At 35.9% G+C, this 27595-nt stretch overlaps 2 protein-coding genes across 2 annotated transcripts in view; one reads left to right on the top strand and one right to left on the bottom strand.

Moving 5' to 3' along the window:
• Positions 1 to 27595, top strand: part of LOC137406623 (cell division cycle protein 16 homolog) — a 62931-nt gene that overhangs the window by 14688 nt on the left and 20648 nt on the right. The window lies entirely within an intron of this gene.
• LOC137406624 (uncharacterized) lies at positions 1450 to 27390 on the bottom strand. The gene is made up of 8 exons (XM_068093229.1): positions 27321 to 27390; positions 12701 to 13013; positions 11339 to 11486; positions 6097 to 6263; positions 5884 to 5977; positions 4906 to 5067; positions 2235 to 2409; positions 1450 to 1780 (listed from the first exon to the last, which is right to left on the bottom strand). Exons 2-8 carry the CDS (start codon positions 12909 to 12911, stop codon positions 1622 to 1624), a joined length of 1116 nt encoding a protein of 371 aa, XP_067949330.1. The 5' UTR covers positions 12912 to 13013; positions 27321 to 27390; the 3' UTR covers positions 1450 to 1621.

Here is a 27595-nt window from a genome sequence, read left to right as displayed (position 1 = left end):
AATGGGGCTACAGTAATAGGGCTACAGTAATAGGGCCACAGTAATAGGGCTACAGTAATGGGGCTACAGTAATAGGGCTACAGTAATGGAGCCACAGTAATAGGGCTACAGTAATAGAGCCACAGTAATAGGGCTACAGTAATAGGGCTACTGTAATAGGGCTACAGTAATGGAGCCACAGTGTTAGGGCTACAGTAATAGGGCTACTGTAATGGAGCCACAGTAATAGGGCTACAGTAATAGGGCTACAGTAATAGGGCTACAGTAATTGAGCCACAGTAATAGGGCTACAGTAATAGGGCTACTGTAATGGAGCCACAGTAATAGGGCTACAGTAATAGGGCTACAGTAATAGGGCTACAGTAATGGAGCCACAGTAATAGGGCTACAGTAATAGGGCTACTGTAATGGAGCCACAGTAATAGGGCTACAGTAATAGGGCTACAGTAATAGGGTACATACTAGTGTTGGGCCGGTATATAATCTAGTGCCGGATAGGATATCCTTGCACTTTTTTGTCGGTTTTCCGGTGTCGGTATCCTCGGTATTTACCATCTTCGGTATCCTTTGCCAACTAAGAATGTCTGGTATTGTTGGTATTGTAGTTCGGTAAATGGTTTTCAGTGTGTGTTCAACTTCAGCTTACCTACTGCCCATTTTTATATAACACAGGTGGGGGATAAATCAAATATAAAACGTATAAATATGTCAAGCGTGTCAATTATAAAACATAATATACATTTTATATTTGATAAAATATAAAACGTATATTACGTTTTACATTTTATCAATGTAAGACGTAATATAATACTAGATACCTATAGATAAGCGTGGTAATGTTCGTTGAAGAAAGAGTTATAATATAATTCGCATTTGTTGTGTTTTCAGAATGTCTGAGAAAAAAAGTTGTGATTGCCAACGGGCCCTGAGTGACTCTTTTTGATTAGCTTGTTCCTCAAAGATGCGTTTTTGCTATTAACCAAAACATCAATTGACGCACGATTTTTATTTTTCATTCTCATTCAGTTACATAGTGATTGTGGGTGAGACGTCAAATGAGCTCTTTCATAAGCAGTTCATTGTGCGGGAGATTCTCCTGCGAACACGTCGCCAGTAATGCTGAAGCCTGTCGAATACAAAAATCTTTCCGGATAACCAATTACCGATAGGCTTTCACGGATAAATACCGATCATATCAAACTGGCCGCGGATAACTAGCTGTCACCGAAAAGGATTGGTTTTCCGGATACCGATAATCACTCGGTATCGATAAAAGCGGATAACTCCTTGCCGGTCCAACACTAGTACATACTGATGTATTTCACGCTTTAAGTTTATGATTATCAGTCACAGAGTTGCAAGCTGGCTTCAGATGTGAGACACGTCTCTTAGCATAGCAAGTTCCTAGCTTTACTAGCTAAGTCACTCAAAGTCATTGAGTAATTATTATGCAGTTATTTTATTACTCGTGCATTCACCTAGTAATAAATAAAATTAGTTGTATCACAGAGTATGAATGAGTTCATGATACCTCATCCAAACCGCATTGTATAGAAATGACCGGCAAATATCACAACAGATTGTTATTGGAATGTGTATATATTGTAAGATAATCAATCCACTAGGGTATTCGTTCATCAGATTCAGATGAGTCATTCTTCTGCGGTAAATGTACAACATTATCATCAATAGAGGTTGATTTAGCCCTGGAATCACCAGTTTCTCCCTTTTCCGCATCACTCAAACTCAGACCACTCTGTATCTTCTTGAACTTCTTTGCCTAAAAGTTAGCCAAAGACAGGCACTTAATAGATAGTGAGCATATTTTCAGCTATAACACGGATTATAAGAGCAAGCAGGACCAGGGATGATCTGGTCAAATATTTTTAGATTCTCACATCGATAAGTACGAATATTGCAAATAGAACAAGCACTTTTCTCTTACATTTTATGAATGAAGCAATGTTCAATTGTGTATAGGTATTTGCATCGGTATTGTTTATAGGTCCCACAGCATGACATCTTCATTTTAAGGGTAAAACAAAAACTGGATAATGTGGTTTTGGAAAAAAAATTTGCCTCTAAAGATGATAGGTGCCATAATGTTTTTATTTGTGATTCGAATTCAAAATTTCGTTTGAATAATTGTTATTTGAATAAAACATGATACCTATGGACTTTTTATTGGAGTAAGTTAACGATGAAAGATGTAATATTTGGTGGAGTTATCATACCTCATTTTCTTGGTACTTGGCATATGTATAGAAGACCCCTCCGGAGAGGCTCATAGATACCCCAGTTAATAGAGGTGTGTTGATTGGGATGCCTCCAAAGGCGAACATGCCCATTGTTGTCTGTGCAACAGACTTTAGTGTGCCAACAACGGTTGTCGTTAGAGCCGAATTATTACTGTAACAGGTGAATACAGGCCTGCAATAATTTGCTCACTGCAAACGTGGACAGTTACAATTTCATGTTTAACATAAATATTAACTAGAAATTCCACTGTCATACAGCCCACGACCAAAATGATATTGGAAAAAAAGAAAGGGTACTGATGGTTGAGAAATGCAATATTAGCAGTCAAATGGCACTGCAGTGCAATAGGATAACTGCAATGGTAGCTGTGATGTACTGGGTGTGGGTGTTATTATATACAACAAATAGCAATAATGAAGGGAAAAGATTATATGTTTATATCTCTCCCCTGCAATAGGAGAAATGCAATATTAGCCAATATCAGAAGTAAAATGTACTGATATTATTAGAATAACCAATATTATTAACATAGTAATAATATAAAACCAATGCACAATTTTGTTTACATTTCAAAACATCATAGCTAACAATATCACGAAGTTGTGATATTTATATAGATTTTTAGAAACTCTGTACTACGTAGTCATTGTTCTGTAGTCATTCAAACTTATAATTAGTTATTGTAATAATCTCATAAGAACCGTTAGAAAAAATATCATCGTCATTTTCTTTACTTACACTGCGTTGGACATCAGTTAGAATACCAAAGTACTCCAAATTGTCTAAAATGTGAGTTACTTTTAAATCGGCAAAAATGAAACGATTTCAGTACTCCTAACTTAATTACAGAAACCTTCCGCAATTCGACAATGCTATTCGACTGGTGAAACGTGCACGTTATTTTTTTCGTGAAATGCTCACGACTTAATCGTTCTATTCTCTGTCGCTCGGCATTTTAATTTCCGGTCTTAACTTTGATAAAAGTGAGGCTTAGCAAGTTTTAATAACGATTTTCGGCCAAATAAATCTGTCTATTTATGTATAATCCGATCAGATGGGTTAGTTTTAGGAATTTGCGGTAACCTTTCAAAGGCTTGGTAACATATTTAAATAGGTTTATATGCGTTTCGTATCATTATTATACTTAAACGACTTTACTGAAAAATAGTTAAATTTGTTGATAGGATTTCGTTACAAGGGTTTGGTGACGGCCGTTAACGGATAATTTTTCAGGAGATGTGTGCACATGTGCATTTATCATAAATCTCTCAAACCAATTGCTTCGCTCGTGTTTGGTCGCGGAAAAATTGGTTGGTAACGTGGAACAGTTGGAATTGTAAGTAGAGGTGGGTCTAAAAAGCTCCCTTGGTGAATCAGTTCACTCTCGGATATCGCAGTAATTTTATTATGCCTGCTATTAGGTAGATGGTGATGCCTAATAGTAGTGATACCTTGACATGAAGCGGAGGGGGCTTATGAGCTTACAATGATGGCCCTAATGTTCCCTAACAATTCGGCTATCCCACTATATGGCCACACAAGACAACATGTGTATTTGCTTTTTTGGCTAAAAGTTAGCAGCTAGTTTTTGATGAACGACAGCATCGATTCACAGTCACCAGGACAACTAGAGTAAACAAAAGGTGCGACAGCCCCGCAACCCCAACATTTATGGGAGAATAACTCTCACTCTCCCTGCTTTCTCAGTTTTGTGGACCAATTATTATGTAAGACAACTGTAGAGCTGGTATTGTACTAGCAATTTATACAATCATCTACAGTAATTGCTCAATATCACTCAATGCTACAATGGCCATGGTATATGATGAGGCTTCTGAAAGTGTTTGCTAACTCGCAGCCTAACTAAACAAACCAGTGCCAATTGACATGAGCCATTACTCACAACGCCGACTCCTCGCCTGCCACGCAGGATCTACGTGGCACCAGTGCTGTATCTACGTGTGACCAGTGCAGTGTTTACGTGTCACCAGTGCGGTATCTACGAGTCACCAGGGCGGTATTTACGAGTCACCGGTGCAGTATCTACGTGTGACTAGTGCAGTATCTACCCGTCACCAGTGCAGTGTCTACGTGTCACCAGTGCAGTATCTACGAGTCACCAGTGCAGTATCTACAAGTCACCAGTGCAGTATCTACGAGTCACCAGTGCAGTACCATGCAGTGCATAGACATGGGTCTACATGTCACCAGTGCTGCACCTTAATAAATGTGATATACATTTATTAAGGTGATTACTGTAATATAATTTTTGCTATTACAATAGTTTTACAAGGTGAGTTTTAAATGATGTTGCGTCTGCCGTTAATGCATAAAGCATTTATAACTACATAAACTATTTAGTTATGTGTTAATAGCAAATACGTGATTGACAGTTAATATGCCTCAGTACTAGCAACTTTGGAAACACAATCAATTTGCCACAATCAATCGATAACCTTCATAAAAAAGGTTATCGATGCTTTGAGGTTACAGCTGCACAACGTCATGGGATTGAGTTAAAAATGTTGGCACCAGTTGCACAGATTATTATCTACTTACCTATTGCAAAGGAATAGGGTTCTACTTACCTATCGCAAAGGAATAGGGTTCTACTTACCTATTGCAAAGGAATAGGGTTCTACTTACCTATTGCAAAGGAATAGGGTGAAATTGAGAAAGGAACCCATGCAGAGAAGAAGTAGGAGCATGGCGATGAACACTGGGTCTGTGTATCTCGGGTACATGTAGACTTTCTTGAACTCACCTAAGGTTGCGGCAGTGAGGAAAAGCACTGGGAAACTCATGGCACTGCAAATAATGCACCATCAGTAACATTACCTTCATAAAAATGTACAAATTTCTTGCCTAACTTATTTCTCATTGCTGCAATGCACAAACACAATAAGTATTAGGTGTCAATAATACGTTTCAGCTTTAACAAATACCTATTGGATTAAAATTTCACACTCAAGTGTAGACTATCACATATACATGCACATACAGTAGCTGCCTAAGTTCATGCCCAGACGGGTTAGCTAGCAGATCTCTGCTTGGGCTGCTAAATAGGATATGTAAAACAAAATGATGACATACAGCACATCTGCATACTTCAAATACGGGACTTTGTAGCATTTTTTATGCATGGAGACTCGCAAAACTGAGACATTGGTCCATCAGATTATGCTTTTCCCTTAGAATTTTTAATGAACGAAAATTGTGACCTTTGAAGAACAACTGCCGTACCAAGCTTATATTAAATTTTATGAATCGTACATTCTACTGAAGAGATTTGAACAAGTTTGATATAATAAAACATGATTTGAAGCAATTTTAATTTAAAACACATAATTACCGAAACTTTAATACTCAATCAACTTCTAAATGAAGTCAGCCCAAAAATGAATTGCTGTATCATACATCAATAGCAATAAATAACTGGATCAGGTTGACAAGCGTGTAAAATGCACTCCGTAGTTTATTAGTTTGCGAATCTATTTTGTTTTCGGTACAGCAATCTACTACTATAATCTTCCCTGGCAGTGTCAAAATACGACTGCAAGTATTTCTTCAAAGCATGAGAAGGTGGTGATACAGAAGCGAGTTAAACTCACTCGCAATCCCTACCTGCTCATATACAGAGTATCTGATGTTGAGAAGTTATCTGATAACTTCTGGAGTAGTATTAAGTATAGAGATTGTGATAGAACACTTCCCGCTCCTACAATGAACCGACAATGGAGATAATGATGACAATAAAGATAACAAGGATTATAAACTGAAATAAAGCTTTGCAAGTGTTGTCCCAACGCTAGAACAGCAATTGTATCTACAGCTTACCAAATGTGTATGCTTCTAAGTCGAAGGTTATGTCACCTTTGGCAGCGACCACGCATCCGATAGACATCATACAGACAGCGATGACCACTTTACTTCCAGGAAACTTTTTGTTAAGGATTAGCGCTGATAACAACATGGTAACTAGGGGTCCATTTCGTTTTAAGACGCTGTAATCATACAGACACGGTATTCAGGAGACAAGATAGACATCAATGACGCTAAACCAGCAAAACCATATGAATTTTGTGAACCAAGCGCTAGTATGTTGGAGTTTAACGCTCATCATTGAGCCGCAATAAGTGAGACAATGGACTAAGTATGTGCAGTGAGGTGCATGAGGTGCAGTGAAGTACATGAGTGGCGAGGCATACCATGACTAGAGACCTAGGATTGGTTAGGCTGTCAGCTAACGCTGAACATGGAAAAAATTAACTTGTGTCTCAGACCATGAGACCTTCTGTGTTATTCATGCAACCATTGTTGATTCCGCGCTCCATTATGAGCTAATATTTGTTTAATAAATTATTTAATGATTTCATTATTATTGACCCAATATTATTTATTAAAATCAGGTGATTGTAAACAACCATATATTATTCATTCATGTTCCTTGGCTGCTTACTCCACATCTTTGCTATTGATATAACTTACAAGATCTCGCTGGTCCGAAATGATAAAATGTTTTGGGGAGATCAGCTAGTTCATAGCATTTGTCTCGACAACTAGATTCACTAGCAACGTTTTGGATAGAATAAATTATCTTGTGTTAAATGCCCATTTTATCACTGACAGGTATTTAAATTCCACTGTTTTTATTAACTAGCCTGCTCTCCAAAATTAGTGAAAGCCCGTGGCTAGTTTATATGAACATTGTAAAAGTGCCACCTCGCTAAAATATCAACGTTCCATGTTTGTCTGGAGGTTTACAATGTTTCATCAAAAAATTAGTTCTAATTGACTTCGATGTGTTTTATTCTTTATGTTGATTGACCAGCATTGAAGTAATAAATACAAAATACTAACATTTGGCTTTTTTTTTGCTTTTTTAAGTTTCATCATCTACTAGGTAAATGTCCAGGGTTGCACGGGTAATAAAAACAGCTTATAAACAGTGGCAGGTAATGTAGTTGGTTTTGCTAGACTTCTTTACCCGATGAATTTAAGTAACTTGCGCTAGTCTAAATTTTTACTATAATATGAGCCATTATTAACTTAACGTAAGCCAGCAGTAGGAAGAAAGTGTAGTCATGATCTCAAGCAATGATGATCATCAAGCATGCTAGATGAAGCATGAAGTGTGCTATTTTAACCAATTGGGTTTAAAGTTAGACAGGTGTAATGAGTATGACCACAATTATTCCCCTGTCTAGCAATGTAGCCGCTTGGGTAGTGGATAACACGCTTGTCCAATTTTCTTCAATGAGCTTTTTCTTTGACCAGATCGTAAGGCATCGACTTAACAATTATTGATTTTTGCTGGCACGATGTTAGCGCACGGTTGTATTTTTATGTATCTCAAAAATGTTTTTCTGAAATTGATCATGGGTCGGTAGAATAGTTCTTGCATTAATTGTGGAAAAGTGCATGGAGATTACGGTCACATTTAGAACTAAATGAATATTTATTCCGCATCGCATTTTCCCATGGATGTTTTAGACATTTTGTCACATAGGAAGTCCGAGTACACTCCAAGTAGTAAGATCAAACATAGCACACCATCATTGAATATTAAGTTAGCTGTGCTGTTCGACATCGGCTAAACAAGCCACCTATTATTATCTTCTAGGTTAGAGATTGCACGCTGATACTCCTATATACGCTGATATGCCGTTTTACTGTAATCTTTGTCTTCATCACTTTTACTATTTCTTTTATTTAGAAGAAATCTGGTCTTTCGATAACGATGATGATGATAACGATGATGAATTAAAAAAAGCATGAGATTGTCGACAAAACGGTTTTATAACCTAAAAATGGCGTGCACTACTTTTCTTTACTCACACACCACTAGGGGTACACTCGGTCTGATGTTTTGCCCGATGTCCAGCGTGTAGTCAACGGATTGTTTCACATGACATATTCAATGGTTCTTGAGTAATGTAAGTTTTTCCATGTAGTGATCAGATTTATGGTTTGGACGAATGCTCATAACACACCATCAATTATTCATGTGGAACTAAAAGGGTTATGACAAATATATATTTGTCACCAATTAATAAATTAATTAAAAAGAATTTGTGATATTGAGAACGAAGGTTTATACCAGGGGTCTCCAAACTTTACAGCCAGAGGGCCGCATGAACCTTCAGCCAGCATGTTGAGGGCCGACAAACCGTATACCGCTGGTCAAAGAGCGAATATTTTAATAAAATGAAGTACATAACACAAGATTCATTAGTTAAGAAGATATTTATTCAGAATTTAAAGGTTAAATTCCAAGCAAGAGTAATATCATAACAAAATCACAATTAGTCTGTTCAGTTTCCTCAATGTGAGTGGTGAAATTGGCTTTTTGATGACAAAATTGTGAAAAAGTCTGGCTTCAGGTTTGAGGTCCCAAGCATTAGAAGAGCCCTCAGATTTTCATCTGAAATGTTTGTTCTATAACAGTTTTTCACATACTTCATTCTAGAAAAAGTTTTTTCACACAAGTAAGTGGTGCCAAACATAGATAGCAGTCCTGCAGCAAAATGCCTCAAATTTTGATAGTTCTCTTTAGGTAAGAATTGGTAAAATTGAACAAGCCCTTCTTTAAATTTATCCCTCAGCGAGTCATTTGCTTGCAGATCAATCACCTCTAATTGTAAACTGTCTAGACATGCAGCTGCATCCACTTCAAATGGATTTTGAAAAAGTCTCAACTCATCTGCTTTTGCATGCAAATCAGCAAATCTCTCCTGGAATTGATGTTGAAGCTCTTCAATAACCCCACAAGCAAATGAAAGTGGAAAATCTGTGTTAGCTTCTACCATAGCCTCTGTACAGTTTTTAAAATGTGTTAAATTCATAACCTGAACTTGTTTCAGGAACAGGTCTAGTTTGTGTCTGAAGGCCTTTAGATGTGTGAACAAATCACTAATGAGGTTTTCTTCTCCCTGTAGCTTAAGATTTAAACTGTTGATATGGCCAGTGATATCTGCAGCAAAGGCCAACTTACATATCCACGCTTTATCAGACAGTAATGCTTGATGCTTCCCTTTTCCTGCAAGAAATTCAGCAATTTCCTTTCTTAGCTCAAAAACCCTTGACAGCACTTTTCCACAACTTAGCCATCTTACTGCAGTGTAATATGGCATGTCTACAGATTCTGTCTCAGTCTCTCTTAACATTTCCCTGAACTGTCTGTGATTCAGTCCATGTGATCTTATCAAATTCACCATTGTTGTTACAGGATCCAACACACAGCTAATGTCCACATACTTTGCACAAAGAGCTTGTTGGTGTATTATGCAATGTAGAAACATTGGTTCGGATATATCTTTTTCAGCACAAAATTGTTTGATTTGTCCCACCAATCCTTTTTTCACACCACACATATTTCTTCCCCCATCTATAGTTAAGCATTTCAATCGATTCCAATCCAAACTATATTGCTCAAATGTTTTCTGTATTTCTTTCATCAAGTCTTTTCCAGTCGTTGTGTTGTACATACTGTTCAGTGAAGCCAACTCTTGAGTGATATTTAAATTGGCATCCACACCTCGAATGAAAATTAGCAACTGGGAGGTGCCACACCTGTCCGTTGACTCATCTATTGCCAAAGAAAAATGCACAAAATTCTTAGCATGGCTGGCAATTTGCTCCATTAGGTTTGTGCTCATGTCTCCAATTCGCCGGGCAACAGTATTAGCACCCAATGTTATAGTTTTAATAACATTTGATTTTTCCGGACAAAGTTCATCCACAACCTCTAGCAAACAGTTTTTTACTATCTCACCATCTGTAAAAGGCTTGCCATTTTTAGCGAGAATATAAGCCACTTTAAAACTAGCCCTTGCTATCGACTCATTTTGTTTTGAAGCTTTTGTGAAAACTGATCTTTGAGAATTAATGCACTGCTTTAACTTTGCAAGTTTCTCTTCACGTATATTTCCTTCAAACCGTGAATATGTTCCCTGGTGTTTGCTTTGGTAGTGGCGGCGTAAATTGTACTCCTTCAATACTGCAACAGTCTCATGACAGATGACACACAATGCTTTATCTGCAGATTCGATGAAGAAGTATTTTACACTCCACTCTTCTTGAAATCGCCGACATTCATCATCTACTTTTCTTTTTCTTTTATCAACCATTATGAAGCATTGAAATATAAAAAATTTCCACGTTGTAGCTCAGCTCTTTAAATTTCGCAATGTGCTTGGAAGTACGAATAGGAAGTTGGATCAAAAGTCGCGCGAGGTATTTTTACGCACCAAATACGTATGGCTAACAGACTTTTTAACAGACTTTGATATGATCTCTATTTATATTAGTATATTTTGCTCTTTTTAAATATTTAATGATTAGATAAGTGAATTGTGAATAGCTGAGATAGGTATTTATTAAAAATTAATGACGTTTTTGGTTGTTTTCCGATCACTATCTCACTCAGTCAAAACCACCGAAACGCCATGGAAACCCTGGGAAATCCTTTTCGTGAATGCTATATGATCTCTGAATGAGATGCGCAGTTTCGCATGAGTGAGATAGTGATCAGAAAACAACCAAAAACGTCATTATTTTTTAATAAATACTTATCTCAGTTATTTGCAATTGACTTATTTAATCATTAAATATTTAAAAATAGCAAAATATACTAATATAAATAGAGATCATACAAAAGTCTGTTAAAAAGTCTGTGAGCTAATTTCGGTGCGGAAACATATCTGGAAAGTCGACGCACGCCACTCTTGCTAGTTGGCTTGAGTCATAACGTGCATTTTCTGCACAAAGTTTATTTTGTTTAATGATATTTTTATTTTTTATTTTGTTTAATAATATTATTTTTTTATTTTGTTTATTAATTTTTTTTTCTTAAGTGTCTCTGCGGGCCGGATTGAGGGGCCCAACGGGCCGCATCTGGCCCGCGGGCCGTAGTTTGGAGACCCCTGGTTTATACAATAAGCAGTTTCTAATAATCGGTATTTAACAAATTATCTCTGGATATTCTTATGATCACGGCTCAGAAGCTACGAGTTACACACCTAAAACAGCCCCCTTTTCAAATTCAGTTTTAAAGAATATCAAATAGTTATAACCTCACCTGTACATCGTGAGATTCATTTGGCCGAGAGCAGCTAGTGACAAGACACCGTTAAGAGAGTAGAAGAAGGTTGGGCCTGAAAACTGTGTGAGATTTTTCCTGCTCAGAGGTGTTAGTTGTAAGAAATTGAAGTGATTCAACACTTGTACTAAAACGACAATGTGAATTTAATGTCAGGTCAAGTCAACCTTTAATCATGGCAATTGAGGATAAAATGTACAATGCATCAATTCGTCTTTCACATTTCGTTTTAAGATATTCTGATATAATGCATTTGCTTTAATGTTTTCAATTATTTGAAAGAAACATTTAATGTGATTGTTTGTGTGATTGGCTCTAGAATGAATTAAACAAATTGCAGTGTATTTTTGCAGGAATATTTGCTCTTACATGACTATCACTATGGTTCCATGACGAGCATGAGTCGCAAATTTAAGCCAATCCGCAAGTTTACCGCATCATAGAAACAGCATAAATCTGCAAGCTAAGAGAGATGTGCGATTCACAAAATGTTATCGAATCCATGATGCTTGCGAATAATGGAAACAGCACTTGTGAATGATGATGTGCATTAAAATACCGCACTAGCTATTCAATTTTAAACATTTCCAATACTGCCGTCGTCCTTTCTCGATCGAGTTTCACATGTATGCATCGCTAACACATGCGTAGCTAATTCATAGCGTACAATTCCTTACCTTTTTTCAACAAGGTGCCTAAGTCAATCCGCATCATGCAAATGTCCGTAGAAACACATAATTCACACGATAATTCAACTTGCGCATAACTCCAAATCTGCATGATATGCGTGATGCGCGTCATAGAAACATAGTCATAGAAACATAGTCATAGAAACATAGTCATAGAAACATAGTCATAGAAACATAGTCATAGAAACATAGTCATAGAAACATAGTCATAGAAACATAGTCATAGAAACATAGTCATAGAAACATAGTCATAGAAACATAGTCATAGAAACATAGTCATAGAAACATAGTCATAGAAACATAGTCATAGAAACATAGTCATAGAAACATAGTCATAGAAACATAGTCATAGAAACATAGTCATAGAAACATAGTCATAGAAACATAGTCATAGAAACATAGTGCGTCTGGACATACAAATAAGTCTCATAACAGATAACTACCCCAAGGATTGTTTATATATATATTCAACCTCTATGATATCTGTCTAACGTACTCTCAATGAGCCAATACAATTAACAATGTTTAGACAGACCCTTTGATTCTTTGTTACTGTATGCTAATAGGCTAACACTATATCTGCAGCGTGTAAGAAGAGCATATTATTTAGTCAGCTAAGACTAGGTCCTAGACATAAAAAGCAAGCACTTACGTATTGTGAAGGTGACAGCCATTTGCGCAGTCATAATGGTCATAGGAAAATTGAAATCATAGACAGCTAGAACGAGCTTGTTAAGAAATGCCATAGATGTTGATGTGATGCCATAGAGGAGCGCTGAGCCGACACTTGCCGCCATCATCGTCATGGTGTGAGCGCGACTACCCATAACCACACACAGAGCATCTTTGACATGCTCTAACATCTTGCAATACTCTAGCGCAATATTTCAAAGTGCTCGTCTGGTCTAGATAGGTGATCTCAATTCTGCGTCAGAAGTCATTTCCCTTTCTCATTTTTCTTTGGTCTAAAAGTGAACCAAACTGACACTTGATTGCATTGCACTATTTGTGGTATATAGTGTTAATTGTGATATAGGCCTACCACGTAACATATAGTTTAGAAGGCTTGTGATAACTAGCTGTGTATTTTTTGTTTTGATAGCACAGCTTCTGAAGGCGCTCTCATCTGTTTTGACCTCCAAAAATAACACCTCTTTGCCGATGCAAACTGATACTGTAATATCTATCTTGAGGTTTTTCCTCACTCTCTTTCCTGAGTTCACATTTTTAGCTCTGAGCAAAGTTCTCACTTTTATGTTCATTTAAATGTTATGTGGTTCAAATTAAACGTTGCACAAGAAGCAGATGGCTTGTAATAACGTTTTCTTGTCAATTTAACATGGTGTACAAATTTTGAACAAACACGTACGCTCAATCATTCTTTAAATATTTGAATGAAGGTACATCCATAAAAATTGTCTTAGGGCATGTCCAGAATATTTGAAGAAGTGAAAAGCAGAATTACAATTGTTGAATCGCAAATTCATGCCCTTTTAGCCACTCAAAAATGTCTTGTGGGTAAGAAGAAAATAGAAGACATAGTGATGATGAAAATGTTAAGACATTGTTGGGGCTTTCAAATTATTCAGACTTGCAAGCACATTTATGATTTGGGTTATTCCTAATACTGACACATTCAGCACAATCCATAAGGAACTTTTTGAATATTCTAGTAATCCAATGATTGTTAATTGAAACTTTATCAAGATCCTTTTATTTTAAAAAAATTATGATATTTCTTCAATTTCAGCTAAACTCAATATTTTAATGGTATTGTGACGTCATGACAGACCTTATCACCCACTTATTTCACCCGGGTTCGAAATTCAGGACTCTTCACATGCCTCGCTAATGATAAGTTTAACATGTTAGCGGTGTGTATATGAAGAGCTCTTATGTCAGTTTTATGAAGAGGTTTTATGTCAGTTTTAACTGAATCCCTCCATCTTCTCTTCTGTCAAAAAATGCTTGCTGATTGTGTATTTTCATGATCAGCAAAAAACAGTTAGAGATATGCTAAGGGGACTAACTGCTGTCTTACCCAAAGAGTAATGGAAATATCAAAGCAGTATGTTAACCTAAGTAACTATAGTTACCTAGAATAACTTTGGTGTATTTAGTGGTTATGATCCGCAAGAAAATGTAACATTACAATGTACTACATGCAGTTTTGTACCGTAGAGAGTTCTTACCTTCGAGAAAGATGTGTAACATGTACTTGCGTCAACACACACTTGAAGGCAGTTTTAGTATAGCATTTTACACAACTTCAAAATTTTAATTAATACTTATCACTTATCTGTTTGCGAATCAGTTTTTACCATAACAAATAACGTTGAACTGAGATAGCAAGAAACGTTTATCTATTTTTGGTGTTGTGGAAGGTATTTCGATGAATAGAATATGGAAATTTTAGTTATTTCGTCGTAATCAATACAACAATCGCCAAATTTTAAATTAGAGAGAATTTTTTGTTGATATCGTATGGTGGAAAATGAATTCGCCCTAGTATGGCAAAGAAGAAAAAGTATCATTTTTCATAGAAATAGGTGAAAAATATTTTATAATAGGGGCATCGTAACCCGCCAGCACAATGTATCAATTAATACATCATTTAGCACATGCAATCGGGAAAAGGGCATACGGTATACAGTAGGAGCAAAGGAATAGTAAAAACCTTCGCAGACTTTTGGTTAGATGATTGGTTTACAAACTTGATGTTGTAATCTTCGTGAGTTCAGATCCAGCAAGAAGCGAGCATTTCATTTCAAGATTTTAATAGCTATTACTGGACAGACCTAATCACAGATGAAACACAAACACTGAGTTTTACATACATGTATATAGATAACTTGGGACTGCTCTTGCTGGCACCAGTTTTTTAACGCTAATAATATTAAAATGCAGATAGTATGCTGTGTTAATTATTCATTTTACTCGCTGCTCTATGATGAATTCGATTAGCTAACACAAAACTAATTGTGCATTGGCAAATCTGTGAATTTTAAGTCAACTTTCATTGTCATTTTTGGGAGAGGTTTAGCTACCACAGCTGCGTCACCCAATAACTGAGGTTTAATGAGCTCTTACAAGTATTCATAGTTACTTCATTGATTAAAAGCACAATGCTGTGAGAGTTCAGTGACACCTCAGTACCCACCCTCTGTTCTAGTAACAACAATTGCTTATGAGCAGCGACAATAGAACAAAACTTATCACTAATCAATATAACAAATTTTAAATCACTCTTGACTATGAATTAGTCTGTATTAAACACATACAATTGTTTATATCAGATATTGACTGGACATACAGACATATTACTAGCGACATCGTCTGTACAACTGTTTAGTAGTTATTACTAGACCCATATAAAAACATACTGCAACTACTTTTGAATAATATATTCATTCTCCTCAGGCAACACAGATTAAACATGCTATTTAAATCATTAATTTTAAATGTTCCAGGCAGGCGGATGACTAGTGATGTCATTTCGACAGATATTTTTCTTCTGAGCCTTGTAACCACGATCAAATTTTGTAGATTTTAATCTTGAAACATCCTGGCCATCAGATCACATCATCTCAAACATCAAAAACAATTGCAAATCATAGAAAAATGCTGATACTTTCTGATAAAATCTACAAAAATGTTTTGTAGATTCATATTTAAGAGTACTCCATGTTTATGAGAATATGGAGTACTCTTAAACATGGTGAACTTAAATATACACATGTTTCAGATAGGAAGACGGTTCCATCAAAAATCACTTTTTAGAAAAAATAATTTTCTAACTGAACAACACTCTTCACGTTGACCAATCAGTTTCATCATCAACCCCAGCCGATCTTTTGAGGGCCCACTTTCATTAGGCGTCTAATAGCTGATAAATATAATCAATTGATCCTATTACAGAATAATTTAGTCTATTCGATGGATAGATGTTATGAACTTCAGAATCTCGCATGGTTTATGCCTTACTGTAGTCATTGCAAAAGTTGGTTAGCCGGCTTAGCATATAATTATTATGAGAGAAACCTATTTTATCGCTCTATGTAGTCACAAATTACACGTTTACAACAACCCGAACTTTGGTACGATGAATCATTCTTTTGTATAACTAAACCTTAAATGTTCGCTATCACATTACTTGTTGGATATTCACAACTGACATTCTTTTGGCTTGCAATGTGGGTGTGTTCGCTAGGCTTAAAATAAATCTTTTGTTATCAAAATAAAGGATGCCGGCCATATCCAGCATTTGTTGTCTAACGATTTGTTGTACGCTACAAGAAGCGTACAACAAATCGCTGATGTAGGGTTGAATAGAATGTTCTCTTAGTTGTGAGTAGTTGTCAATTCTGAAAAAGCTCAATGCGTTAGTTGTATTATAGAATAAGAGAATATGCGAAGCCGGGCATAGCAACCATGAGTCGGAACAACCATTATCACAATAATCGTTAATAGATTGATAAGCGTCTAGTTAGAGGTAGGGAAGTTACTACGAATTTTGCATAAATAAAACAAAACCATCTATATATATCTCAAAGCTTGTGTGTAGTTCAGTTTGTCCAGCTATAGCTATTAAAATAATGGAATGAAGAATCCATATCACAGAAGATTTGATCTCGGGGAACCTCCCGTTCGCCAGGCAAATGCCTTACCAAATTTGATACGTGATATTGATGGATTCTTTGTGCGATATATGTTACCGCTCTCTTTTGAGCTACTGCTCTCTGTTATGCTGCAACGTAATTCTATGTTTACTCTCCCGTGAGAGCAAGTAGTTAGCTCTTATTAATAAACTTACTGAAATTAGGCATTGGCAATGTGCCAGCCTAATGACCAGCGGCAGGTCACTACATCACCTCTCGTTGTTTATAAGCTAAATTTTTAATACCTGTGCAACGCCGAGAATTCCGCTAGTAAGAATCAAAATTTTACAAAGCAATTTGATATTTGTAGACAGTGAGATGCGTTTCCAGGAAATATTATCAATTACAGTCAAACATGGATAACTCGAACTTCACGGGACCGAGCAAAAGTGTTCGAATTATCAGAGCGTTCAAGTTATCAGAGCACTGTCACAAGTCCATGTATTTACTTATTTATTAGTAGATACATGTACATATACAAACTATAATATAAATCAAAAGCACAAATGGCTTGTTTCAAATTAAATGCTTCTAATGTAAAGTTTAAAACGTTTTTATCAAAAAGTATAGAGACTTTTCTATCACTTGAGATTGGTTCGTTAAAAGCAACACTCTGAGGCAGTTCAATTAGAAGTTTTAAGAGGTTTTACGATACATTGTATATCACTCAGTATATCACTCACGCTTTTTGAATGGATACTTATTGAATGTACACACGTATTCTGTGTTTAGGTCAAACGATGAGTAGTTTTTTTTAGCTAAGACAATGTATACATTTAATTACAATTTTTAAGACGTTTTAAACATTCAACATTCCGACGTTGATTCAACACGGAATCAACGTCGGAAAACTATTCATCACGGGCTAGCCGGGTCACGCACTCAAGGATTTTCGCCACGCACATACAAAACAAAAACAACATGCTGTTTTTGTTTTCTATGTGCGTGGCGAACATCCTTGCGCGCGTGACCCGGCTAGCCCGTGCTATTCATTGTATAGCAGTATAAATCAAATTTCACCAAACCTTTAGAAAAGTCGTTGACAAAAATATTTTGCCGATGGTGGTAATAACGACGCTTATGAATTACGAAAAGATGAGGTTTACCTCTATGGCTTTGAATAAATTGATTTTCTAAAGCGATAACAACCGTTTCGGTAGCCGTTGGGCAAAGAAACAGTTCGAATTAACAGTGTTGAGTTCGAGTTATCTATACCAATTTATCATTACGTGGGAACGGACCAAAGAAACCGTTCGAATTAACCATGTGTTCGAGCTATTCGTGGGCAAGTTATCCATGTTTGACTGTAGTTGCTTTTGTTGTCCGAACCAGTTTTATTTTTCAAATAAGGTTTAAATATGAATCATATTTTTCTCAAATTTAACATGAATTCCTGTTCGTTAATTAACTTGAGCAATGATATTTTACTTTTGCTTCTAGATTTCAAGGCGTATGGAGTATGCGAATGGCATAAACATGACGTATTCAGATTGTTTATGACAAACTACATGTAGTTTTAGGAGAGATGCAAAAGCTTTGGTCTTTTATAATAACTGAGTCAGTGGGGTTCATTGACAGTAGATAGCCCAAGCGAGTGTATGGTGATGTACTAGCAAAGGCTGGGGCCCAAAATCTACATAAATATTTTTGTGTCTACAGGCTACAATAAATGTTGCATCTGCACATAAAAGAAATATATTCAGCGTGTGACACAAATGTTTTACAGCACGTACATAATTGTTGGTGAGTCATCGATTGAGGAATACTCTATAGGGTAGTACTCTATTAAAAACCTCTATTAAAAAACATGCGCATAGGCATACAACTGTTAGGCGCGTGGCACCCAATGCCAGCTTTACAGCCTTATCTATTCCAATCCATTTGCATTTTAGTCTGCAGAGCACCGAGCTCAATCAATGTTTGTTCCTGGGTTGCCAATGAAGCAGACATGCTGATCAAGTACAGTGCACACCCGGTCTCAATTACCCTGTTATACGGTTTTTTCGCCTTATGATGGGGAATATGATTTTTGTTCAACCCCACTTTACTACATTTTTCTCGTCGTACGATACCAACAAATTTTTTCTTGATATAAAAATTTGACAGGCGGTGTGCTAAATACATCAAAATAACGAAAATGCTGATATCCTATTCGCTGAAATCCCTCTCACAACGCCTGAAAAAGATGCAAAGCTCGCTCTGTCTCAGTTGAGTGTTATTTGTTATAGTGAAAAGAAAACCGGAAACAGGTGATCAAATTTTAAATAACGACCAAGTTGAAGTTTAGTAACATAAATACTAAAACTTAGCTTCAAGTATGAGTTTATCAAGCTAAATTCATGCAAGTTAAATTCAATGTTTATTTTATACCATTTTCTTAAAGGTAAGAACTCTCTACGGTACGCACTGCACATACGACATTGTAATGTTACATGTTATTGCAGATCATAACCACTAAATACACTAACGTTAATGCAGGCATCAATAGTAGCTAAGGTTAATATACTATTTGGTTATTAATTTTTAAATGTATATAAAATTTCGATGATTTTTACCAGGAGGTGTTTGCATTAGATAATTACTATGGGTTTCTATTCTCTATTCTTTCGCTTTACGCTGCCAACACTAGAACGAATTAAAACCGCATGGCGAAGGTCCGCTGTATTGCATGCTGTCTATGGACTGTGGCAATGAACTATTTATCTTGAAACTTAGACTTTTATGCTTTCACAAATCCAAAATCTGTAACTTTCTGAACTAAGCAAAATTGGCTTTTGCTCAGTTGTTTCCTTGAAGTGAGTACTTTTATCAACTTGAAAGAAATAATATCTCAAGGATTACATCAATAAGCTAGCAATAACTCGTTCCTTTTAATCTCATCACTGAATTTAGCACTTCAAACTTTTCAAACTTCAAAGAAATAGAATGGAAGCGAACCAGTTGTATCTCACTTCTGTATGAGACCGAGTTGCTATTGACACCGTAATCCTCTCATTGTTTTAACAAGATAAGCTTTTCAAACAAACGTCCCGAGCAAACCCAACTCAGCTTTAGTCCACTTCCAGACTGAGTGACTATCAATGCATCCAAGATTCGACTTTTAAACCCAAAATCAAAAAGCGATTTTCGACTAACTCACAACCTTAGCTCAAATCATAAAATTCTCAGCATGTAGTATAAAGAAAGTCTACCACGCTGTGAAGTACTTTAAGTTAGTTTACTTGATATCAGAATTCTTATGAACTGTAGTTTTTGCCAATTTCCCAGTAAATCTCACTTTTTTCTGTAAATATCTGTTTTTCCAAGCTATCCAGGAAATAGTGAGTTTACCCTGAGAAAATTGCAACACTATAGAGTAATTACCGTGTCAGTCACAGATCGCCAAAAGTGGCATGTACAATTAGAAAATAATTCCAAGATTATTGATACACATAGGTCTAAATAAATGCTAATTGTATAGACCATTACACTACGGAAATTTTTTTGACATTTTGTAACACACACCCCTCTAGGGTCATCAAAGAAAAATTAAAAGCTTTCATATGATATGCGCAAGATGTGACCTGAATTGGATAAGGCCTATACCTTGGTGATCATGCTAAAAGTATGTTGACATTAAAACATTAAATGACACACTAAAAAATTGTTGCAACTAAGTTTGTGTTTATGATTTCTTGCAAAGTCCACCACATACAACTGGAGCAGATTTGCACGAACTTACTGACATCAGTTTTTGATCATAGGCTGTTTTAGAAGACTGTACACAAAGCGAATTGCTTGAATTCTAAAAATCTTCCCATTAAAATTGATGAGAAATAATTGTAACCCATTCCGAAACTAGCAAATGACTTTTTCGGCATTTCTATTTTGTTTTATATCAGCAATAATTCTCAATATTTATACAAAATCATGGACTCGTTTATAACTGCAGGAATACTGTTGTGTACTGGCTATTCAAAGTAACATTTGATTAGATACTAAACTTTTCTGTGATGTTGGTTTTAGCTTTGCTGGTTTCAATTGCCTGTTCATTTAACATTCCTTAAAGGTTGACTTGCAACAAAATTTACATTACAATTATTTGGTATCAAAAAATTAATCATGTCTTACTCTGCTGTGTTGTAGGTTCGAAATATGTGGAAATGTGATTAGAAGCTCTTAAAAGCCCAAAAACGAACATTTAAAAAACGGGCGTAGGTTGGAATCCCTGATTTTGATGACGTATTCAACTCGACCTGGTTATTGTTTTGATGCGTGATGTTAAAACGTGAAAACAATAACCAAAATGAAAGGCCATTAAAGATGTGGTTGCGTCAAAAACTTAATGAAATTAAGACCCATAAAAGGCTAAAACATCAGCTACAATTTGATGCCATTTTTGTCTTTGTAGACCAACCCTGTCCAGAGGTATATGCGTTTGAATAAGGCCCTCTTTTAAAAAGCTCACGTTCCAGCGGGTGCTTCTTTCGTGACGTCACAAGCAAGGTATCTGAAACGAAACCACGAGCGATAAATATGAGGTCGCTCCGTTAGCCAATCATGAGTGCGAAATTTTTATATAGGCCGTAATAAATGTTATCACTCGTAAAACGCGTTGTCTGTGATCTCGAAGATTCTCATCGCTAGAGAATTCATTCTCATCGTCACTGATTCAACACCTTTCAACAATTACTAAGTTATACATAGTTTTAAAATGGCTTCAAGTTCGAGCGACCGCTACTCAGAGTTATCTGAGCAACTTTTAGTAAAAGATTGGAGTAGACAGCCTATGGTCAAAGCTGACAGGCGTCAGCAGCGTTTTGCTGCAGAGGAAGACAGAATGGAGGTAAATTAACTTAGAGTCTTCTATACTTGAGTAAATGTAATATTTTTATAGTCATAAATACATATACTACATGTAATTAATAAAATGATAATTTTTTGCTATCTCCAATCATCGTTTCATAGCTTATCTGCCGTTTTACCTAGCTATAATATTTTTTTCGAATTTTCTTTGGTAAATTAGAGTCATGATTACAAATTATTTTCACTTGTAAAAAGTGGGTAAAATCGATTGATCATTGCAAATCTTTAATTTCCAGAACCAAAGCTTCGAATTGTTGGCTTGGCGTACTTGTGCCTTTATTAAATGTTTATTCGTTTTTAAAATTACACTCGCAATCTATTTAACTCCCAATTTGGAAGCTGTCAATAGATACGCTTTAGAATGACATATCTATGAATGACATATATTTATTGCATTTGTTTTACTGATTACAGAATGTTTATGTCGTCCCACCAGCCGAAGAAGCTTTGTCAGTGTGGAAACTGCCATTAAGGGGAAAGAGAGACTTGAATGCGTGCTGCATAAGCCATGATGTTTTGTTTGAGTTTGTTGCAGTAGATGAATTTGCCTTATTGTATCAGCTAATACTATGTGAGTGGCCACGACTTGATGAATATTTTTAATAAAAGCTTTATGCCGAGATGAAATTATTTTTGCTTGTAAAAATTATATAATAAAATAATATTGTTGAAGATAATGCAAAACATGATTTGCAGAATATTGTAGTGAATTGGATATGGTATATGGATGTCCGCAGAACTGGAGAATGTGAGTTCAAATCCAGTTTGCAGCAGACTTCTCATCCTTAAAACTCTATCCCTGTCTATATTCTTTTCAAAGACGTGGCTTGCTTATTTCATTTCGGTAGTATTCGGTAAGAATACTACTAGTAAGAAACTAGTACGTAGACGGTGTAGGCAATGATATTCAGCCCCGCCCCAAGGATAGGCGACATAATGTGGGCGGGGCTTATGGGAGGCTGTATATCGTTAGTATGGGTAGCTGCAGAACTGAGCTGATACTAAGACCGCGTTTTACATAGTTGACTTGACAGAATTACCGTAGACCGGTAGAATTGGTAGTCGGTACCCAAATGTTTACACAACATTTGGAGAAAGTGAGTAGAACAAATTTTCAATTTTCGTTATTTGAGGCTTTTGAAACATTCATAATAATGCATCTGTAGCAGGATTTAAAATTTTATTCTAGCCAACATGAGCAAATACAAAATAAGATATACGCCTATAGAGCCGCGTAAGACTAGATTTTTATCGCAAATAGCCGATGTGAATATGAGAGATAAAGACAGGTTGCCTAACGCGTGACATCATTTTGGGCAAGTCTGGGCACGTTTTTGCGGCCTGAGCGTTTTTACGGCGATCAGATTTTTTTGGTTTTAATCTTCAAATACCTTGGCAATGCGATCGCGTAACACAACAAACAGCATATCAACTGATAGAGAAAAAAATGCTTTCTTTTAAGATCAACTTAAATTTGACGCAACCACATCTTTAAAAGGCTCAATATAAAACGCCTCGTAGCACTAGTTTATGAAAAACACTGCGGGTTCTACCGGACAGCCCCTATCAAATATAGATGCTCGTTATTTTACAGTTTCGTTTCAGCTTGGTCTAATCTGAGTTTAGGATTATAAGAGTTTAGACAATGACGTCATAGCTAGTTAGCTGTGGCGGCAGAAATGCCACGCCTCCAATTGATAACATATTACTAAGACGCTAACTTTCACCTTCCAAAAACCCACTTCAAAAAGTAGCTAGGGTTACTTATCCACAACGATTTTACTTTTCCATTCTTCATTTTGTTGGCGATTCCCATATATTAAAAGTTTTCATTTTCTAAATGTTAATAAAAAAACTCCAAAATTGTATATCAAATAATTGGTGAAATCCGTTTTTTGAAAAATAATTAATTTTTTAATTATTATTAAAATATAAACTTCTACGTTAGTTTAGACTAATATAAAAGTCTTCCAGTCAATATTTATTTTAGCACTAGTTCTAAGCTTCAAAAAGTGTAGAAAAATTCAGCTCAATACAAGTGTATGCAATTTTTTTATCGTACGCTGCCACCGGAAGTGAGGCTTAATATAAAATGATGTTTACATGATTGTCTATACTCTTCTATGTTCTACTCAGGGTCTAATCATCTAGCCACAATCTGACCGTGTGACCCATATTTTCCGCCATATGGCAGAAACAATTTCTGCAGCATTTTTCGACCATCCCAAGTTACCAACAGGCTCCTCACGTTTATCAAAGGATTAGCTGTGCTACCCGGCGTTGCCCGGGTAATAAAAAAGTCTGGACAGAAAATTGATTTGTATTTAACATATAACAACATTTCTCATTCTAACTTTTGAAATAATCAAGAGAAAAATAAAAACTGTGAAGGTTTTAAAACTTCGTCAAACAACTAACTTTCAAGCTATTAGCCTGGCACATTGCCAATGGAAAATTCCAGTACGCTGCTGGGCTTCTAATGACTGTCCTCCATGAGGTTGCGTCAGCATTGTTGACCAGCTACAGTTATTCTAATAATAGCTATAGCCGGAATGCAGACAGACATACAGACATACTTGGATAACTCGAACTTCACGGGACTGAGCGAAAGTGTTCGAATTATCAGAGCATCCAAGTTATCAGAGCACTGTCACTAGTCCATATATTTACTTATTTATTAGTAGATACATGTACATATACAAACTATAATATAAATCAAAAGCACAAATGGCTTGTTTCAAATTAAATGCTTCTAATGTAAAGTTTAAAACGTTTTTATCAAAAAGTATAGAGATTTTTATATCACTTGAGATTGGTTCGTTGTTTGAGGTGATGTTATTGCCAGGACGTTTTTTAGATTGACATTGGCAAAACTTGATCGTTGTTGAAATGCTCAAAAGAAAAGACATCTTTTTCTTTTGAGCGTTTTACCCACGATCAATTTTGCCGATTTTTTTTTAAGTTTATGCAAAGATTACCTCACTTTACCTCGCTTCCGAAGGGCGATCGCTAAGTGGATGTTTGGTATAAAAAAAATTTTACCAAACCTTTAGAAAGGTCATTGACAAAAATATTTTGCCGATGGTGGTAATAACGAAGCTTATGAATTACGAAAAGTTGAGGTTTACCTCTATGGCTTGGAATAAAGTGATTTTCTAAAGCGATAACAACCGTTTCGGTAGCCGTTGGGCAAAAAACAGTTCGAGTTAGTTAACAGTGTTGAGTTCGAGTTATCTATAGCAATTTATCATTACGTGGAAACGGACCAAAGAAACCGTTCGAATTAACCATGTGTTCGAGCTATCCGTGGACGAGTTATCCATGTTTGACTGTATGTAGATTTGCACACCCTCAAGTTGAGATTAAAAAATTCAAATTAACTTTTAGACTAGGTTTTGAGATATCAGTGCTAGAAGTGACAGCATTACCATGATATTGAAATAGACGCGCAAAGACAATAGACATGGTTTTATTGAACACATGAAATATATTTGTGAAAATATTTTTACGAATGAGGCTGCGTGAAAGTGTAAACGAAAGCACATCGTGTTCAACTACGTCACATTTGAGCCATGTTTTCGTGATGGCTGCAATTAACTGTTCGTTTTTTAGCTTTTAAGAGCTTTTAATCACATTTCCACATATTTTGAACCTACAACACCGCAGAGTAAGACATGATGAACCTTTGATACCAGATAACTGTAATGTAAATTATGTTGCAAGTCAACCTTTAAGTATTAAACTATCCCAATGAACATGAGCTTAATAAAATTCGTCTCTTATTACTGTTTTATGCTAGTAAACAAAATGTCATTGCTTGGTATTTTAGCCCTGAATGGGATACAACAAGGTGGCCTCCTATGCTGTTAAAACACACTGATGGTTGTCGCTGTCACAGGAGTTGCTGCTCTAACATGTGCTTAGACTTATACATTATTTTAATTACCATATTGAAACATTGTGTATTACCACATGAAACACCGCAGTCTAGAAGCATGGCAGTAAAGAAACATTCATAAAATGTAGTAAACTCTTAGTATTATGAGACTCTCCTTTGATGAATTCGTCATCAACACAAATAAACCTTTGTGATTTTCCTACTCTGTATGTAACAGTAGCAGCTTGATTTATACTACAGCAATTTTTTCAAGTCATAATTTATCTTTTTTAGGTAAGGGTTTTTTGTAACTTGACTTTGTATTTTGACTATAAATATTACTGCTAAGACCAGAGCTAATATTACTGCTGTCAAAATACTTGTATGCATGCTTATTAGATAAAGATAGTAGCTATACGCTGACAACTTAACTATTATAGAAGACCAGGTTTTTTAGAACAAGTTAGGTGCGCTAGTAAATATGATTACTATTAAATTGTTGAATTTGAGTGCAAAAGCTATATAAAGAGAAATCTTTATATACGTGTTAACTAGTGCCTTCAGACATTACAAAATTGTCCAAAACAGGACATCTGTGAGTTGACTTAGACGGTAGTATTTTAATGTAATTTTACGAGTTAAAATGACTCTTAGTTTCATTGAAAAAATTTTAAGTAAAAAGGTACTGCTTGTTTGAACATCTGAAGGACACATTATCGAAAAAAAACATTTGATAAGGCTGTGTTCTTCTGCATACTAATATAGTGTGTTGTATCTCCCTCAGTCAGGTACAGATATTTTGTGTCACATCACAGTTTGCTTCTTGGACCAAACTACATGTAGACTTAGCTTTCTGCAAAGTATGCCTCTGACACACTAATAGAGATGTATAATAAAAGCCTGTTACGTGTGCCATATGCATGCTAGCTAAGCCTTGACTTTAAATTAGGGTGCTTGCCATATTCTTGCTGGTTGTTTTATAGGCTTACGAATTGCGTATGTCATAAGCTTGCTAATTGCGTCTACAGACAATTAGCATGGTTAGCTGTGTATGTAACTCGCTTGCTAATCTTGTATGTATCGTATGACTGCTTCTTTACTATGTCGTGGAATAAATTTTAGATGCTGCAAGCCACTATATTTACAACGTGAAAAAGTTTGTAATAATCACTAACTAGCTAATTATATGATTGAACGCGGCACTGTTAGTAGGCACCTAATCGAGTTGCAAAAAACTTATGTCAATTAACAATAAATAGCCATAAATATTATTATTATAAATACTGTTTACTGTAAATACTTTTAAAATGTACCCCAGCCGTACATTTAGTACTAGTACAGGCGACTGCTGCCAGAAAACTAGTTACGGAATGAGAAACATTGTAGTATAGAAACCTAAAATTATGAAATATTCGATGGTATAATACACACTAAGCATCAGTTAATGGTTGTCATATATATTTATATATTTTCAACAATCGACAATACCAGCATACTATTTACAAAATAGTAATCACACTACTCGATTGACACCCTATAACAACTTTTTACATACGTAGTACATATACTATTGTCATTCGATAATAATCATGCCTCCCAACTCTCACGCATTGGGCGTGAGACTCACGCAATCACCCCAAAGAAAAAATGAAAATGCATGAGATTTTTGCCCCAATTTCCACAATTTTATATATACTATCATTGATACATCAATTGCCCCAAAACCAAATCTCACGCATTGCCCCACTCTTTTGTTGGCAGGTCTGATAATAATTAATAATAATATATACGATGACAATACCCACAATAATATTGTGGATTGATCCTGCTCCTAACAGTATAATTCAACAATACCTAACACGTTAATATAAATATTTTACTTGTAATCTCACCAAATTGCAGATTATATTATTTTTGCATTAGTACGACTATCGCCATTCACGATACCGACTACAAATACTGTCGGGTGGAGCGGCAGGACTGTCAGTTCAGGAACGGCTTAATGTAAAAATTCGATTCTTATTGGATGAAAAGATAATTGTTGAATGGCTCGTGTTATTCCATACATTACGTCGTTGTGACCAACAGCGACATCAGAAAAAGAGTGAAGACGATGGGCTATGTCCGGTTCAAAGTTATATCTTACGTCTACGAGTTCATGAGAGCA

This window comes from Watersipora subatra, chromosome 10 (genome assembly GCF_963576615.1).
Source record: "Watersipora subatra chromosome 10, tzWatSuba1.1, whole genome shotgun sequence".
Lineage (NCBI taxonomy): Eukaryota > Metazoa > Bryozoa > Gymnolaemata > Cheilostomatida > Watersiporidae > Watersipora > Watersipora subatra.
This window is presented reverse-complemented; position numbering and strand designations above follow the sequence as displayed.

Excerpts from the sequence above, each read along its gene's own strand:
- LOC137406624 (XM_068093229.1), bottom strand. The coding sequence starts at position 12,911 with ATGTTAGAGCATGTCAAAGATGCTCTGTGTGTGGTTATGGGTAGTCGC. Across the intron at positions 6,264-11,338 it reads ATGAATCTCACGATGTACAG|CGTCTTAAAACGAAATGGAC; the intron begins GTGAGGTTATAA and ends GTATGATTACAG. Across the intron at positions 5,978-6,096 it reads CTTAGAAGCATACACATTTG|GAGCGGGAAGTGTTCTATCA; the intron begins GTAAGCTGTAGA and ends GGTTCATTGTAG.